This window comes from Sceloporus undulatus, chromosome 2 (assembly GCF_019175285.1).
Source record: "Sceloporus undulatus isolate JIND9_A2432 ecotype Alabama chromosome 2, SceUnd_v1.1, whole genome shotgun sequence".
In the NCBI taxonomy this organism is placed as follows: domain Eukaryota; kingdom Metazoa; phylum Chordata; class Lepidosauria; order Squamata; family Phrynosomatidae; genus Sceloporus; species Sceloporus undulatus.
Window position 1 is genome coordinate 124,946,323 of NC_056523.1, and position 18,326 is coordinate 124,964,648.

Below are 18,326 nucleotides of genomic sequence, written 5' to 3' on the forward strand. Positions count from 1 at the left end.
CTGTAGTTTGCCGACCCCTGGCATAGACCATGAAATGCTATGGCTTGCGCTAAGAGGAATGGGACTGCCACAACATTAGTAAAGGGGGTTAAGGCTCCATACTATCACCCTATCTATTTAATCTTTATGCAGAAAACATCCTATGAAGAGCAGACTTAGATTCAGAAGCAGGAGGAATGAAGAAAGGGGGAAGGAATATTAACAACCTAAGATATGCAGATAACATAAAACTGCTAGCAGAAACAAATGAAGATCTGGAGCAGTTACTTAAGAAGGTCAAGGAGGAAAGTGCCATGGTCAGATTCATGCTGAAAGTTAAAAAAAATGACCACAGAAGACCTGCAAGAATTCACCCGAGAGAATGAGAAAACTGTAATAGTCAAAGGGTTCACATGACTGATATTGATCAGAATGGAGACTTTAGTCAAGAAATTAGAAGAGGGCTACATTTGGGAAGGACAGCTATGAAAGAAATTGACAAGATCATAAAGTGTAAAGTTTTAACTCTGAACACTACAGTGAAGATAGTCCAAGCCATTGTATTCCCTATCACCGTTTTGGAGCTCCTTCTTACGCCGCGTAAAGGGCGCTCTAAGCGCCCTCGCGAGGTGCAAGGACGTCGTTTGGAGGCGGCGCGGTCATGACATTGTAATGGCGGAGACCATGTGGAATGGCCGCCGCCATTTTGTGCACACTCTGTGCGTGCTAGGGTTGGGAGTGTCCGGAAAGGACGCTCCTTTCTAACCCTAGCACATGTGGAGCACACACTTTTAGGCCCATCTGTAACGGGCCAAAATAAACTTATTTGAGATGTGGTACTGGAGAAGAGTGCTGAGGATACAGTGGATGGTCAAGAAGACAATCGAATGGATTCTAGAACAGATCAAACCTCAAACCTCTCTGTAAGCTAAAATGACTAAATTGAGGTTGTCATATTTTGGTCACATCATGTAGAAAGAAAAATGAATAATTAGAAAACGTAATGACTGTAGGAAAGGTGGAAGGCTGTAGAAAGAGAGGAAAACTACATGCCAGATGGTTAGACATGAGCAGGGAAAACATGAGCCTGAGCCTGCAGGAGCTGAGCAGAGAAGTTGGGGACAGAGGAGCTTGGAGATGTCTCATCCTTGAGTTGCTCTAGGCCAGTTAGCAATAACAACAACACATGGGAAAGGGTCCATGTGCCCCATTGGTGTGGAAAGTCATTTATAATTCTGCTTGTAGTTTATAGTAGAAGATACATTAGTGCTAGGAGCTGTCTGGATACAGCCATTTGTATGTGGATATTATCTCCCTAACCCAATATTGACCCACAATACTGGGGTGTTGTGAAATATAGGATTAACTTCTTGGTGCTTAACCTGTTAGGCAGTATTAAGTTGTTCTTATCAGTTCACTATAATTAATTATGGAAAGCTGTATCTGAGATTAATCTGAGTTTGAATAAAGATTTATTTGTGAACACGTTTGAAATAAATCTTTAGAAATCTACATGTGCAAGAGCTTTCTATTTCTGTTCTATGAGAGGATTTGATACAAGCAGTGAGAAATCCTTACAGGCACGTGGAGAAGTTTCCAGTCAAGAAGAGAAGGGGACCCCCTTCCTTCCCTGTGGCTCTCCAGCTCACTCATACACTGCTGAAAGACTATGCCAGAGTGATTTTTCTGTTCAGCTTCAAGTGGTCTTCCCCTTGTGGCTGTCAACCTTAATGAAAGGATTATTTATGACATATAATTTATCCCAGTTGCAATTAATAAGAATGTGCCACATGTATTTGTTGAAGAATGAGCAAAATGTCACACAGAACTTTGCAGAATAGCTTTCCCCACATCTTAGTTAATTCATATTCACATGTACATTTCTGTTCTATTACCATCTACGCAAAGATGCCACCACTCTACAAACAGATAATTTTTCCTCTGTGCACCCTTGCATATCTGTATGCTTGTAAAGATGTCTGTGCCTACACAGTTACATACACACCTCATCTTCTCTTTTCAGATTTCTTAAGTCTCATGCTTCTTTTTATTTTTCTCCTTTCTGTTTTCAGATATAGATGAGTGTATTACAAGCCCTTGTGATCAAACTGCCAAGTGCGAAAATTACCCAGGGAAATACCAGTGTATCTGTCCAACAGGGCAATTTGAATATAATGATGCTGTCCATGGAGGCAAAAATGCAGTAAAATGCAAAGGTAAATTCTGATGGAGAAGGTTGTAAAAGTGTGTTGGGGGGATGTTCTAAAGGTAGGAGTCTAACTGCAGAAGGCTGTACAGAATAATAAATGTAAACCTGGGGTTTAAAGCCATGGGTGTGCATCGATATTTACATGCAAGCTACTCGATCTAGAATAACAGGCACATACATTGACTTCCTCTGCTTCCTTTTATCTCACACTGCTATTTGGTTCATAAATGTTCTAATAAAATTAAATCTACACAAGACAGAAAAGAGTAGGAAACGTTCTATTGATTGCCTCAATAAACCAAAAACGCTTACCTCGACTGGCTTGTTTCAATGGCTCCCTGCATGCAAAGACAATTTGATTCCAGATGTGTTAACAGTGATCATTTGCTGCTCAGGCTACATCTAACTAGGCTACCCAGGTGTGTTATTTCTCTTACAACCACCATTGAAGGTTCATCTCCACAGGAGCAGCTACTTTCCACTCCCTTGGAATTCTGGTTTGACAGCTTCCTCTTCCAGTTTGAGTGACTAACAACAATTAACCCCCCTCTGTTTCTGCTTCATTCAGATTGTTCTTGGATTAGGAGCCCTGTTTTCCCATGCACCTGAAGTCCAGGCAATTTTGGGTCTGTATTGGTCTATATGGGGGAAACTGGGGGAGCTGTATGAGCAGGCCTGGACAGTTGGCTGATGTCATTGGGTCCCTCCGTGGGTATCCCAAAGAAAGGTGCACTTTGCCAGCACACTTCCCACAATCCAAAAATGTATGTGGCAGTGCTCACTCACCATCAGAGTGAGACCTTACTGCGCTACACAGAAATTAGACTTTGTGAAAAGTTAATTTTTGGATTACAGCTCCCAGAATCTCTCAGTCAGCATGGCCAGTAGCCATGTTGGCTGGGGGATTCAAGGTATTATACTCTTATGAAGGTAATGTTCCTAAATTCTGACACAGCTCCCAGGCCTTCTTGGTGCTTAAAAATATTTGATTCTGTTCCTACCTCTGAATCATGTAAAACTATGGAGAAAAAAAGCCTCCAGAGCTGTGGTTAGCATATGAAATGTTATGAAAACAGCATGTGCAAGTGGTCCTGAATTGTTGTAGTCTAAATTTGACATCTTAATACAGATGCATATCATTAAAATATGAAAATAATTTTCAAATTGCAAAGAACAAAAGATTTTTATCTTGCTTTTGCAAAAGAACTCACAGCTGAATGCATCATCCCCTCCTCATTGTGTTCTCACAACATCCAGGTTAGGATGAGAGTGACTACACAGAAGTCAAGTAAAGAACACTATGGCTTAGTGCAGATTTGCAGCTGGTTCTCTTAGAATTTAAAAACCTGCATATGGCTGAGTGTACCTACAGCACCATCCAGGGGCAAAAGCCATTCCTCTTCCTCCCACCTCCCTGGATGCTCAATGACAGCTCATGGTTGTGGTGGGGAATTACAGGTGATTACTGTTTGGATGCAGGGCTGCACCTGGTGAGATTTTGGCTGTCCCTGAGCACCTGGAGAAGGACGTGCAGCCTTCACTACCAGCACAAGGCTTTTACTTCACCTCCAGATGCTCAAGGTCAGCCAGAATGTGACTAGGTGCAAATGCCACAGGAATCGGTGTGGGATGGAGCTATACCTGGGAGCCTCCAGTTGGTGTTGCACACTAGCACAAGGAGTATTGCACAAGAGGCACTGCCTCCTTCCTCAACATCCTGAAAATTTCATATGCAGGTGCATCTGTATATGTAATCAAGGAGTTTCTAATCAGAGGCACAGACCATCTCATTCCCCTCCCCTAATAGATCTAATGTAGGACTTCTTGAACCCAAATACCCCACATCAGAATGCAGCCTTCGAGCCACTGGTCCATGGTAAATCTTATATGTGTCATGCTAATTCCTCCATATTCTGTTATTCCTGCTCAGAAAGGAACTGCTGGAGCTGTTGTGGGTATTCCAGATTAAGAAAAATGTAAAGTGCTTTGGCTGTTTTTTCTTAAAAGAAAAATGGGCTAATACTTTCTAATTGCTTTACTTTTTATTTCCATAGCAATCAGCATTCCAATACCTTCAAGGAATAATTGCTCAAATGGACAGGTGAGTCCCAAACACTGGAGCTCAGAGATATCTGTCGGGGATGCTTTGATTTAGAGTTCCTGCATGGCAGAGGGTTGGACTGGATGGCCCTTGTGGTCTCTTCCAACTCTATGTTTCTATGATTCAAGACCAAATAAAAATCATGGCATAGGTTAAGGGTGCAGTGCTAAGCTCCAGCTAAGGTTGGCTGAGGGTCATAGGAAGTGGCACAAGAGCTGTCAAGCTGGGATAGAGGGATCTCCACTCTGCAAGGGCCCATTACATCTGTGGAAAGGTTTGTGGGATAAGTACTGTAGTGGGAATCCTGCACTAGTACAGGATGTTTCGTACAGGGGTAATGTAAATAATTTTGTTTTGCAACTTAGAAGCCTGGAAACTTGTTGAGATTCTCAAGTTGCTAAGTTCGGGCATGCTCTATTTTGCTAAAGATATATAAAATTTATATATACTCTCTGTATTTATGCTGCTCACTTCTAGAAAATAGGCACAGCCCTGCTTTATTTGTTCCATAAAGCAGTGCTACTCAAAGTCATGGTCTGTGGCCCAGGGCAGTCCACAGCAAATTCCAGAAAAGAAAGAGTTGCAGCCATATGGTACAGGCCCGTAGCACATTAAGGGACAAAAAACTTGCTGGTGTCCCACATCAGATAGCTTGAAAATCATGTACAGCTGATTAGAACTTGTTTTCTTGAAATTTCCCACTAAAAGATTATTATCTCTTTTCTGAGCTGTGGAAGCTGCCTATAGTACACTAGCAATCCAAAGGCTGTCTGCCTCAAATGATGTGTTACAGTTCATCTCTGTGTTATGTAGCAACGGAAGCAAAATATTCACAAACTTGGCTTCCCAGAAAACAAGCTTTCAGCTTACTGAAAATAGGAATCTTTAAATTACTGTTGTAGAACATAGGAACTGTTTTGAGTTTCCCTATTAAATATTTCAGCACAAAATAGTTGTAACTGGGTCTTCTGTGCATATAACTGGACAACAGCCAGGCATTTTCATTTCAAGTTCAACTCTCCATGATTCCTACACCCCCTTTCCTGTTGTTCAGCCCACAGTACCAGCCCTTCACATCTTTCCTTCCATTGTGAACAATGGAGGAACGGGATGTGATGGTGGAATTTGGATTAGGACCATGGTGAGAACCAAGCCCTAAAGGTCCTCTCTCTAGTGCTGTGGTCCCAGTGCAGATCAGCTCCCCTCACTGTTTGCTTTTTAAAAAAATTTAGCATGCCAGGGCTAAAGAATTGGTTAGCGTCCCATCTGATTTGTCCCTTAGGCTTTTAAACAAGTACAGCTGAGACCATTCTTACTCTCATCTTCTCACCCCTCCATCTCCACCCAATGGAGGTTTGGGGGAATTGTTTTGCAGATTTTCCTCTGTAACTTTACAACACAGTTGAGAAGTCTCTACAGTTCATCTCTGAGTAGGCATACTTCTGGGAAGGGAGAGGAGCTTCTGAAGGTATGTTTCACCTTGCGACTTTGTTTCTTCTCTCTATTCACTCACAAAGGCTTTTGTTCCAAAGGTCAGAGCTTCTAGGATTAGAAGAATGTGCTGCTCATTAAAATCTGCAGGGACAGAGGCCAGCAGGTGGCACCTTCTAGCCAGGTCCTTCCCCTGCTCTGTGTGTTCCCCCCTGCTATCACAGTCCTTCCACACACACAAACACAAACACCCTCATTTTAAGAGAAAAAGGACATCATGTAGTTCAGGTTGGAAAAACACACAGCAGTGAGCTGTATCCAACAGCATTCCTATGGTATGTCCCCATAATGCATGTTGCCTATCATACAGTTCGAATCATCAATTTCCTGGGATGCACACTAGAGCTTGGGTCCATGCAAAACTATACTGGACTTTAAATAGTCTCCTGTCTGTTACCTCTGAACAATGAGCGGACATAAAAGGAGGAAAAGCTTGTGCGTTGGCCAGGAACACACACATCTATGGTGTCAAGCGCTTGGACTGAACTTGAGAATTTGAATGTAGCATTTGAAGTGGAAGTTTTCCATCCCTGTTTCCTGCCTCTATAAAGTAAATGGCAGAAAGATACATTACAAAGCACCCAGTTATACTTTCCATACCACAGCAAAGTAATTTGCATCTGAAGCATTCTGGATTTAAAAGTTGTGTTAGCACCATTAGAAATAGTTGCAATTCAGCTGGCTGCTTTTCAGTGAAGAAGGTTCAGTAAAGGGTCCAATAAGAATAATATTTAAAACCACCATTATTATAAAGTTTTTTTAAAAAAAATACAGTTACAAAGTTTACTATTAGACATGTAAAGTTTTTCTGTTTCTTACACACACACTGCTTTGATCCACCTTTCTCTGATGTGTGTGTATGTGTGTGCACACTTTCAAGTTGCCTTTTGACTTATGGGGACCCCATGAATTTCATAGGGCTTTCGTAGGTGAACATTCAGAGGTAGTTTTGCCAGTTCCTTCCTCTGAAATATAACCTACAGCACCTGGTATTCCTTGGTGGCTTCCTATCCAGGGCTGATCCTCCTTTGTTTCCAAGATCTGGTGGGACCTAGTGCCTTTAAGATATTCAGACCCTTGAAGAAAGTTGCCAAGAAAATCCTATGATAGGTTTGCCTTAGGCTCACCATAAGTCAAAAAGGACTTGGAAGAACATGACAACAACATCCCCCTTAATACCCTGCCTCAGCTGTTTTTCATTTGCGTCCTGCACCCTCTCCCCACAAAACCCACCTTTCACTGTGTCTAGATTTACAGATTTTTCCATCCTTTCTCCATCTGTCAGCACAAAGAATTGCATTTGTACAATTTTGGCAAGTTCAAGTCTGATTACTGGGCTGAATTTGATCAAGCACAGCTGTGATAAATACTGTCTCTAGGGGTTCGGGATGATGATGGAGCCGGGAGTCAAAAACCATAGAAGCTCAATGCATTTCAGCAGGAAAAACTTAAATATTAGTTAATATATAAATTACTATTAAAGACAATTGTCAGAAATTTGTTCATAAAATGACAGAAGGACACACACAGAGATGCACACTTATTTAAAAAGTGAACTGTAACCAAAATGTGTGCCATTGTTTTAAACAGCATCTCATATTTCTTGTAATGCAGGAACCTGATGGGCCAATAACTCAGAAAATGTGCATAACACATATGGTTATCAGGAAGGTGTAGGGACATACGGTACTATACCTATGGATGCAACAGTGTGTGATCTTTCTATTTATACATATCTTCTTCTGTCAGGCAAAGTGCTTCAGGCAGGGCTCTGTTAACAGATCTTTTAACATTCAGATATAAATTACAGTTGCAACCTATTGTAACCACACAAGAAGCCAAGGTGCCTGTAATACAGTTTCTTTTCCTCTCATTGGAAATTTAAAATGCACATTTTGTTCCAAATGCAAGAGCAATGAGATCACTATCTACATGCTATTCATAGTTTACAATTGTTAAACATTTTTTGGGTGCAGTCCTAAAAAAGCTTATAAGGTTGTAAATATAGCTGAAAGTGATGGGGTATACCTCCAAGTAACTGTGCTTTGATTAGAGTGCTACCGTACAAACTATTTCCTAATTCTCACCTTGCCTCCATTTGGTTTTCTTTGCCATCAGAAAAGCTGAAAACGACTTTCTTTTAACAGAAGAAGAAGGTATTACAGTTCAGCTGAAAGGTTCTGAGGCAGGTGTGAGCACACAAACTGAATAGTACTTTTGTTATTAGCATTCTTGCACCATTCACCCTCTCAGCCCTAATTGCCCCAGAGACAGAGTTTACACTGCAGTGCATTGTCTCAAAGCAGCACCAAACACTTCCATATACTCAAGAACCAACCTATCTTTTAATTTCACACACTCTCTCTGCTCACAAAGGCTGGTTTTCATTCTCAGGAATTCTGATGACAGGTGACAAATTAGAGTCAGTATTTTTCTGGGGTGCCTGAGAATCATGCTAAATATGACTAGCATGTATTTAGAAGCGCTGCTCCCTCAAATTGTAAAAAAAAAAATGTCTGTTTGACATAGCATGTCTTGTCCTCAGCTATGTATCTTGCATTCAGATTGCTTTGGTTTGTGACTGATCATTGGAAAATAAGCATGGATTAAATGGGCAAATCTGATTGCTGAGTCATGTATTCCTTTGAAAACCTCCATGTGGGGAGAAAACTGTGTTAATTGCAGGGAATATGCCTTCCCCATAACACCTTTTTTTGAACCTGAGCAATTGGACTATGTGGTGTAGTTTCTCATTTGAGCACTGGTGACATCTTATCCTCCACTGCAGGGACTTCTGGCTCTATTGGATGATTTAATAAGTAAAATGGAAACTATGAGCAAGGAACAAAGGCACCATGTGGCATCTGAGATGATGAAATTAGTAGAGGACTTCCTCAGACATTTGGCATTCATCCTTCCCAGTGGACTCAGTACTATGTCCAGCAAAGCCACAGGTGAGTGGACAAGGGGATCTTAAGCTTTTCTGCTGGCAGAAATGGGGCAAAAACTTCATTACTGCAACAGCTACCTTATACATATCACTGTCAGTGAGGAGGTGGGAGCCTAATACTGGTAGACTGGAAATAAATCTGGTGTTGATATTTTTTAAACTCCCTAACATGGTGTAGTGGTCTGAACATTGGACTGTGACCCTGTACACCAGGGTTCAAATCCCAGCTCAGCCATGTAAACCCACTGGGTGACATTGAGCAAGTCACACTCTCTCAGCCTCAGAAGATGTCAGTGGCAGACAAACCCCCTCTGAAGAAACTTTCCAAGAAAACCCCATTATAGGTTCATTTTAGGGTCACCATAAATTGGATGCAACTTGAAGGCACACAACAACAAAGCTCTAAGTTATTGCATATAGAATTCCTCCCATTCTAGAAGAGACCATAATGGAGTAACCACAAAATCTTGTAGAGGGTGATACTTGATCCAGGGGTGCTGCCCCCAGCCCTTTTTGGGCTCAGTGTCAACCTTGGCCTGAGGTTTTGTTTTGTTTTGTTCCCTTTCATTCCAGAGCTGGCTATGGAGATCAGAGGAGCTGGGAGTCAGAACTGGAGCCCAGCCCAGCTGTTGCAAAGTAAGACACAGATGGAGCTAAACTGGGAAGCGGCAAGCAAAGGAGAGGAAGGTAAAGAACCCTTTCCTGTTGCAAAGGAGGGGCATTTGGGCACAGCCATAAGCTGCAGCACAGTGCTTTCAGCAGCCAGGAATATCTAGGAAGGGCGCACAAAGGGGCAGAGGCAGAGCTTCTCTCTTGGGACAGAGCTTCAAGGCTGGATTTTTGGTGTAAAGCAAGGGGGCAGAACCTGTTGTTATTGTTAACCTCTTGAGACTTTGCATGCTGATAGTGGAGGAGGCTGGATCCCCAAATAGTCCTCCTTTCCTCTCCCTCTGCCACCCTTTCCTCTCATTTTCTTTCTGCCTTTCCCTTCCTTCCCCCACAACTTCTTTCCTCTCCACCCAGAGTGTGTCCATAGGATCTAGATGTTCTTGCCAGGGGTATGAACACCTGGAGCCCTCCCCACCCTTCTTCCTTCACTCTCATCTGGTTTGGTCACCTCTTTCTCTGGTTTCCACTCTCACCATTTTTACCTGCTTGTCTCTTCCTAAGTCCCAAAAATGGGCCTGGGCCATGACTTGCCCACATCTGCTGTAATGGAACAGCTCCCCTGATGTCAAGGTACAGATGTGTGTAAGGCGAGAGAGAGGCTTGGGAGCATTTCCCTCTGAAGCTTGCTTGGGAAGTATGTGTTGGAAAAACTAAAATATCAGGTACTCAATGAAGGGTGTAAAAGAAAAGTAGTGAATAGATAGCTGCTGACAAAGAACACCAAGGTAGAGATTGTCCCCACCCCCACCCCCGCATACTATCACACAGAAAGACATGCTCACATTCAAGCAAATCTAGCAGTCTTCTTCAGAACTGCTTTTATGAAGCTTGGAAAAGTTACTTTTAGGAATATGGGAGTTACAATCCAAAAATATCTTTGCCAAAGTCTGAAGAAAGTCAGAACAGAAGGGGAGTGGGTGAGACTGGGGGCAGTATGCACTGAGAGCCAGTGTGATATAGTGGTTTTGAGTGTTGGACCATGACTCTGGAGATCAGGATTTGATTTCCTACTTGGCCATGGAAATCCACTGGGTGACCTTGGGCAAGTCACAAGCTCTGAACCCCAGAAAACTCTGTGATAGGTTCACCTTAGGGTTTCCATACATTGGAAACAACTTGAAGGCATACAACAACAACAGTGCATTGAGTTGCACAAGGGTGTGAGTCAGCAGGGATTCTAGGAGGGAAACTGGAAAAATTGCCTGTGCAGCAAGGAAATCTGCACTCCCCGTGTCTTTGCTCTCAGAAAGCAGGGCATTCAAAAAATAGTCACTCACCATCCTCCACCACCTCCTTCTTGAGGCTAGGACTAGTGTGGTTGCTATCCCTTGATTCTTCATCCTCCACTCCTCCTCCTCATGTGATGGGGGAGGTTTGGAAGTGCTGCGCCACCACCCTGCTCTTTTTTCTTCTGCTCCTTCTCTTCAGGTGGGAGAGGGAGTCTGGTTACTTGTGAGACTGGACATCTGAGCTGTTGTGCATACCAGCAGTTGTTGGGGGTGAGCAGTGTTTCCCTTTCCACCTCAGTGCCTGTTGAATGCCTTAATAGGATTGCAGTCTGGTCCAGAAAGATGGCACTTATGTTCTTAAGAACCACATAAGGTCTGTCTTCATTAATATTTTTCCAAAGCCTGTGTAGCATTCAGCACTGCAATATAGTAGAATGGGCTGAACCAAAACAGTGGGGTGGGATTCACCTTTCTAAATGTTCTCCATCTCCAGTATGAAACAGTTCCTGAAATTTAAAAAAAAAAAATCACTTATAAGGGGAGAGGCTCCTGCACAATAGAGCAGGAACCTGTTCACACTACAGAATTATAGCACTATGATTCCACTTTAACTGGTATGGTTACATCCCATGGAATCCTGGGATTAACAGTTTAGAAAGAGACATTTAGCTCCTCTGGTGCCCCAATCAAACTACAAACCCCAGGACTCCATAGGACAGGACCATGGCAATCAAAGTGGAATCATAGCACTATAATTGCATAGTGTGAATGGTCCCCAGGTTTTTATGTTCTATCATGCAAGCCCCAGTTTTTAGGGAGCCACTGAATTGTTGACTTTCATCTTTTCAGCCTTCAACATGGTTGGCCTGCTCACATACCAGGGCTTGGAGTCTGTGCTTTTTGATGCTGACATTGAAGGGAAAGAATGGGAGCAATTTGAAAAATCACCACAGTGGGCACAGATGGTGGGCAAGCCCAGCTACAAAGTACTGTCCCTGGTGACAGCTGCTTTTGTAGGTCACAATGAGACTGAGCTGTTGACCTCCCCTGTTAATATCACCTTCAACCATGAACAACCGGTGAGTAACTCATATTCTCACTGTACCATTTCTACCACTGCAACCTTGCCCTTTTTCACAAGGAAGAAATGTCCTAGGTGGTCACCTGTCTTAGTGATCCACATTAGGGATGATGAGGCCAGCCCTTCCCAGAGAATGGCAAAATTGCTTGATTGGACTACAGCTCCTAGAACCTTCTGGGTGACATAGGCAGTCTTTGATGCAACTGTAGTCTAGAAGATTAACTTTTTCTAGACTTCATCTCTCCTTCCCCACTTTCTGTGTACACATATGCCCAGTATGTCTTTCTACCTTTTTTTTATAAGGAGCAACTAAGCATAAATCCTGCTCCCCTTCTCTGACACCTTCAGCTACCTCAAAACCTCCAGCCTGAGATTGTTTATTTTCCCCTATAAGTCAAAGGAGTCAAAGGTGATTTGCGCTTTCTGGAAGCCTGTCAACAACGGTGGCCTGTGGTCTGAAGAAGGCTGTACCCGCTTGAATTCCAGCACAGCTACAAGTACGCACTGCCAGTGCACACATCTGACCAGCTTTGCAGTTCTCATGGCCTTCTATGATGTGGAGGTGAGCCTCCAAGGGGACAGTAGGACGGATTGGTGCTTCTTTACTTACCCATTGATTGTTGGTACTGAGTTGACCAGAAAGGAACTCTCCTGTAAAATGGTGCTACTCAAAGTGGTGTTCCACAGACCGGTACTAGCTCCTTGTGAGTTTCCAGGAAAGAAAGAAATGGTTGTAGCCAATGAGCATAAATAGGAAGCCAGACCCTGGCACAGTGAGGGGTAGGGGAGGAGAACTGCCAGTTCCTAACCACAAATAACCTGAGAAGCATGGATTAAAAGTTTTGACACAAGTCTGAGAGATTATGATCTGTAGCAGAAGCAGGGAATGAGATCAGACATTAGAAGGAAGTAGAGCTTGGAGAAGTTACTTTTTTGGACCTCGGCTAATTAATTCCCCCACACTGGTCTGAAAAAGAAACTTTTCCAAAAGGTGTAAGGATATGACAAAAGCGTATACATGATTGCCTTGATTTCCCAAGGAGCAACCACGTTAGTCTTTGGCAACAAAAGCAACAAAGGAGTCTATTGGCCCCTTGCAGACTAACAAGTTGCATTTAGCATATGGTTTTGTAGACTCTAGCCTGTATTCTGCACTGCTTTGGTGGCTGTGTAGTTTCTCTGCATATGTGATGCATGATTTCCTGTCTGGAAATATTTTTGGCATATGTGTGAAAAATAAGTTGTGTGATTCATTTCTGTGCAAGTATAATATTTGAAGGAGCATTTAATGAGCTTGCTCTGCAAGGAGGGATACATGTTTCTTCTTTAAAATGCTGTTCTGGGGTCATGAATAGTGGATGCATGTCAGTGAGGAAGGGCTTTTTGACAGACCTGGTAAAGTCAGCCATGAGCTTAATCGGGCATCTCTTGGAGCCCATGAAGCTAGTCAGTCATGGAAAGTGGCATAATCAAAGTGGACTGCCCAAAGGGCAGGGAATGCTTCATCATATTCAGCCTAGGAATTGAGGGCTCAGCACATTGCTTAAGCCCTACTAGTCAGCTGTTGGAATAGAAGTCCCATCAAAGTTTCCAGGAACAAAACCCTGACTTCCGTACTGCCTTCTCCCATAGCCATAGTTATCTCCTAGCAATTGTGGGGACTGGAGTTATAGTCAGACCTTTCAGCTCTTGATTCCCTGAGTCTACTCCTGGGAGATTCTTTTGCAAGCTGATTATGACCAACCTTCTGCTAAGATATGGCTTACATTGGCATGCCTTAACCATTTGTCCTTGTGGCAGAATTGGGGCCTGGATGTCATCACCAAAATTGGGCTCGTCATCTCTCTGGTCTGCCTCTTCTTCTCCATCCTCACCTTCCTGTTCTGTCGCACCATCCGAGGCATTCGCACCACCATCCACCTGCACCTGTGCCTGGCACTCTTTGCTGCCTACGTCATCTTCCTGCTGGGAGCCGGGAACCATAGCAACATGGTAACTACCTGGGGTGCACCATTAAAATGCACTTAGTGGGGAGGCATTTTAGAGGAAACAGCTTGGAGGAACGATGAACAGAACTCCAGGATTTTTCTGTACCCTTTGTACTAATAGGATAAACACCCAGCTTCTGACGCAAGGCACCAACCATGGCAGGCTCTAAGGTGGCATCTGTAGAGTACAGTTGCAGCTGACAGAATTGCATAGACATCTTTCAGGATGGCAATGTATCTAGAAAGGACTGAGGAACTGGTGGCTACAGCAGATTGTAAGCTGCAGCAACACATTGGGGGTGTTCTCACTGGCTTATACTCCGTGTTACAAATCGAATCCAAGGTATAGTGTTCCTATTAGAAACCGAATTAACTCTAGAACAGTTCCAGAGTAACCCGCAATCGTTCCCACTAAAATCCGAATCGTAAAGTGGATTTTTATTTAATCCGTGTTAATGGCGTATAATCCGGGTTAAAAAAATAGAAGGGTCGAACCTACAATTTTTCCTTGATTCGGGATAGAATTCGGAGTATTTAAATAGGAACGTTTCGGCCTCTGAATCGGGTCAACTGGATGGGAGGAGCGGAGCGCGATGGGCTGGCCTGGGGGTGTCACCCTCTTTGGTCTCTTTCTGCATCGCCAGCACCATTTTCTTCCATTCGCATAATAGCCTTTCCTCTGATGGATTGCAACCTCCTCTCTGCTCCTCTTTCATAGACCAATGTGTGAGGAGAGCCATTGAACACCATTTTTAACTATTCTTTTTTTTTTTTTCACCTCTGCCTGAGCAGCAGATGGGCTTTGGAGGAACTATGGGATGGGTTTTGCAGGACATATCCCCAGTTCAAGGCTCTCCTGACAGCCCTGGGAGCAATCTTCCCCAAAGATTCTCTCCCCATGGGGCAGTCAAAGCAAATTTGGGGCTACCGAGGTTCTTTCCAGAGGAACTATGGGATGGGTTTTGCAGGACATATCCCCTCTTCATGGCTCTCCTGACAGCCCTGGGAGCAATCTTCCCCAAAGATTCTCTCCCCATGGGGCAGTCAAAGCGAATGTGGGGCTACCGAGGCTCTTTCCAGAGGAACTATGGGATGGGTTTTGCAGGACATATCCCCTCTTCATGGCTTTCTCTCCTGACAGCCCTGGGAGCAATCTTCCCCAAAGATTCTCTCCCCATGGGGCAGCCAAAGTGAATTTGGGGCTACCAAGGCTCTTTCCAGAGGAACTATGGGATGGTTGTGTTTGTTGTGTTTGTGACACATTTATCCTCCTCTGCCAGAGAGTGCTGGTGCCATAATAAACTACCATTCCCAGGATTCCCTAGCACTGAGTTATGGCAGTTAATATGGGGAGACACAGAAGAGGACGAATAAGTGCCTCCTGATTGGCTCTTTTAAAAAAAAGACAACTGCGAAATTTATAACGAATTAAAAACGGCCAGGTAGTGGGGACGCAGGTACAGGCTACATCGGTGTATGTTACTCATGATGACGTTGCTTTGATTGACAGCCGAAACAAGTGAATGTGAACGAAAAAGTAACAAAACCAGTTTAAATATACACCGATTCATCCTTGAATGGGGACGAAACAGAATCAATTACAGCGAATTAAAATAAAACGTTAAGTAAATGGGAACGATACAAATAAAGCGAATTGAAAAGCGGGATAACACTCGCTGTATTTTGAATCGCTTTAAAATGAACCGCTGTATTTAAATTCATTTTAAATCACAAGTGAGAACACCCCCCTAGTTTAAGAAAGGGTTTGGACATTGCCGTGAAGCAAAGGGAGCCAGGGGTGCCTCACAATTCTTAATTGTTTTACATTTCCACTTTGAGCATTTCCTGTTGTGTATGCAAAGAGGAATGTGCCACCTCTGCTTTTTGCTTCCTCGTTGTGTCCAAACCCATGTGCACAACTGAGCTAGATAGAGAACCTTTTGCTAAAATGGCAGTTATGTACTGTCAGCACCCAAAATCCACAAAAAAGTGATAGCTTTATTGATCCTACCAAAATTCACAAAATACAAGTTGCAAGCTTTCAAAGCTCTGCTGTCTTCTTCATCAAAGAAAGATGTTAAAAGTCACACAGGAGCGGGGGAAATTATGTTAGTCACAAGACTGCATTTTGTCAAGATGTTGTTGTTGTTCTCAGTTAAGATGATATGGAGAGTTGTCCAGGCAAGCAGGCCACTCCTCCTCCTGGCCATGTGTGTACTGGGAGACAAAGCATCTTAAAATCCGGGGGGGGGGGGGGGAATGTAAATTCCATTAGCAACACAAAAAGATACTTACTTTTTGATCCAAATTGCCTCTGTCCATTGTGAGGCTAGCAGACCCTTTGTTAGGCAGAGAATATTGAATTTCTCAAGAAGACTTCATGCTTTTGCATTAGGAAAACATTTAAGTAAAACATGCCAAATGCAGCCCCAACTTTTTTTAAAAATGTTGCACTTTTATTGGGAGCCCTGGTGGTGCAATGGTTAAATGCCAGTATTGCAGCCACAACATTGTGAGTTTGATCCCACAGGGATTTAGGTTGAACCAGTCTTCCATCCTTTCATAGGTTGATAAAACGAGTACCCAGATTGTCAACTGCTTAGAGAATGCTTAGTTCACTATGAAGCAGTATATAAATGTAAAGTGCTAAGTGCTATTGTTGGAGGTAGAAACTTCAAACAGTAAAGTCCCAGTCCATTGGCTTCCTCATTAAAATTCCCGTTGCCTCTAAAATGCAGCATCTTCACATCCAGAAAACATCCAAGAGTAGCCATATTGGCCATATAGCAAAGTACAATACTGCAGTGTCAGTCTGCAGTATCTATTTCACTAGAGAGTGCTGAAGAGTTGCTTGATGCTGTAGGAGAAGAGTCATCTCATATCTGTGTGCACTCTGCAAACAAAGCACTCTGCAAACAAACCCTTCAGGTTTGAGGAAGAATAGGCTGTGGAAGAATGGACTGGGAGAAGCTGCCATTCAGCATCTGGAGGACCACATGTCCCTAACGCTCTGCAGCAGTTTAAGAAATTTGTGCAAAAGTCTTTAGCCAGTAGTTCCTTCAGACTCTCTTCCTGGTCCTGCTTCTCTTTCCAGACTGCATGTGCCATAGTGGCTGGGCTCCTGCATTACTTCTTCTTGTCTGTCTTCTGCTGGATGCTGCTGGAGGGTGTGGAGCTCTACCTGATGGTGGTTCAGGTTTTCAAAACTCACAGCCTCAAGCACCGGCACATCTACCTTGCAGGATATGGACTACCAGCCATCGTGGTGGGCATCTCCGCTGCCATCAACAGCAAGGGCTATGGAAGCAAAGAGTGAGTGGTGGGATTTGGGAGGATACTCTTGGGATCTGCAGGGTACTTGTGCATCAGAACCTTGACTACCACATCCAGAATAGAAAGGTGAACAACCGGCTGGCTTGCCAGTAATTTCTCATAAATGCTTGTTTCATACTTTTGTACTTGAAAAAAGAAAGTTGTGTATATTGCTGTAGCAATATACAGACAATATACAGACAAATATATAGCCCCCATTCTAAATTAGTAAGCAGTCACTGACACAGCCACTGTTTGCACAGCTCCCCAGCCTGCATGCTTAGGAGTGAGCATTCTCTCTCTAGCTGAGCTCATATGTGAAAGGACGGAGCATTTATGAGGGAACATGAAAGTACAGGCGTACCTTCCGATTAGTGGGGGATCCGTTCCAGCCCCCCCCCCCCCGTGAATCAGAAAAACTACAAATATTGGAGCCCTGTTGTTTTTAATGGCTGCACACTCCTGCACGCGAGTCATGGACACACATGCCATTTTGTCCCTCTTGGCTTCCCATCCGCAGAAATTCAAATCCATGAATGGAAAGTCAGCGAATCTGGAGGGACGACTGTATATCTAACTTGGGTGGACGAGAAGGCATGTAGATTCTAGTACTGTATCTGTAAAAAAAAAGATCATTCTCTTCCTGTCCCCACAGGTGCTGGCTTGAAAGAAATGATGGGTTTCTATGGAGCTTTTTAGGACCAGTCTCATTCATCATCATGGTAAAGCCTAATATACATACAGACCAATTTCTTCAGCCCTCTTTGTTAGAAGCCACCTTATAGATACTCTCTGATCTCTTTATCAAGTTCCTTTCCAGTCTAACTTTTGTGAAGACAGCTGTAATGGATAGTTTATATTGATTCAGTCTTTGGGGGTAGTTCTCTGTCTACTGCTGTGAGTTCCCTCAGTTCATTTCACTGCCAGTTTGCTGGCTATGCCCCTTGTATGATGTTTCCAAATCCACCCTTTCTGTACAGGGGCTCCAGTCCTACTGTCTTCTCTGCTTCTTTTGATGCTGGGCTATCAGCTCCCATTCTGTCACTATAGGGAAGTGATTTGAAGGTGAGGCAGAACTCTGCTGACTCTCAACTCCACCAGCTCTCAGTGCCATTTGGATTTTGTTGAAGATCAACTTTTCATTTGCACATCTTTAAACTGGGATTAAAATATATTGAAATGTAAAAAAGATTTGTTGGGGGACATTTTGATGTCTGCTTATTTAATTGGAAATGGAATACACAAATTTTCCAAGTAACTCTCTTCCATGATTCGTAACACACCTGAATCTCTTCTTTCTCCATATGTTATTTATTT

At 43.3% G+C, this 18,326-nt stretch overlaps 1 protein-coding gene across 2 annotated transcripts in view; it reads left to right on the forward strand.

Annotated features, from left to right (window-relative positions):
* Positions 1-18,326, forward strand: part of ADGRE5 (adhesion G protein-coupled receptor E5) — a 98,106-nt gene that overhangs the window by 72,384 nt on the left and 7,396 nt on the right. For both annotated transcript variants that reach the window (XM_042449067.1, XM_042449068.1), the window contains 10 exons: positions 2,052-2,195; positions 4,243-4,289; positions 5,665-5,757; positions 8,569-8,734; positions 9,304-9,417; positions 11,478-11,707; positions 12,104-12,271; positions 13,510-13,701; positions 16,792-17,009; positions 17,665-17,731. In XM_042449067.1, coding sequence (XP_042305001.1) covers positions 2,052-2,195; positions 4,243-4,289; positions 5,665-5,757; positions 8,569-8,734; positions 9,304-9,417; positions 11,478-11,707; positions 12,104-12,271; positions 13,510-13,701; positions 16,792-17,009; positions 17,665-17,731 — 1,439 coding nt within the window. The remainder of the gene's footprint in view (positions 1-2,051; positions 2,196-4,242; positions 4,290-5,664; positions 5,758-8,568; positions 8,735-9,303; positions 9,418-11,477; positions 11,708-12,103; positions 12,272-13,509; positions 13,702-16,791; positions 17,010-17,664; positions 17,732-18,326) is intronic.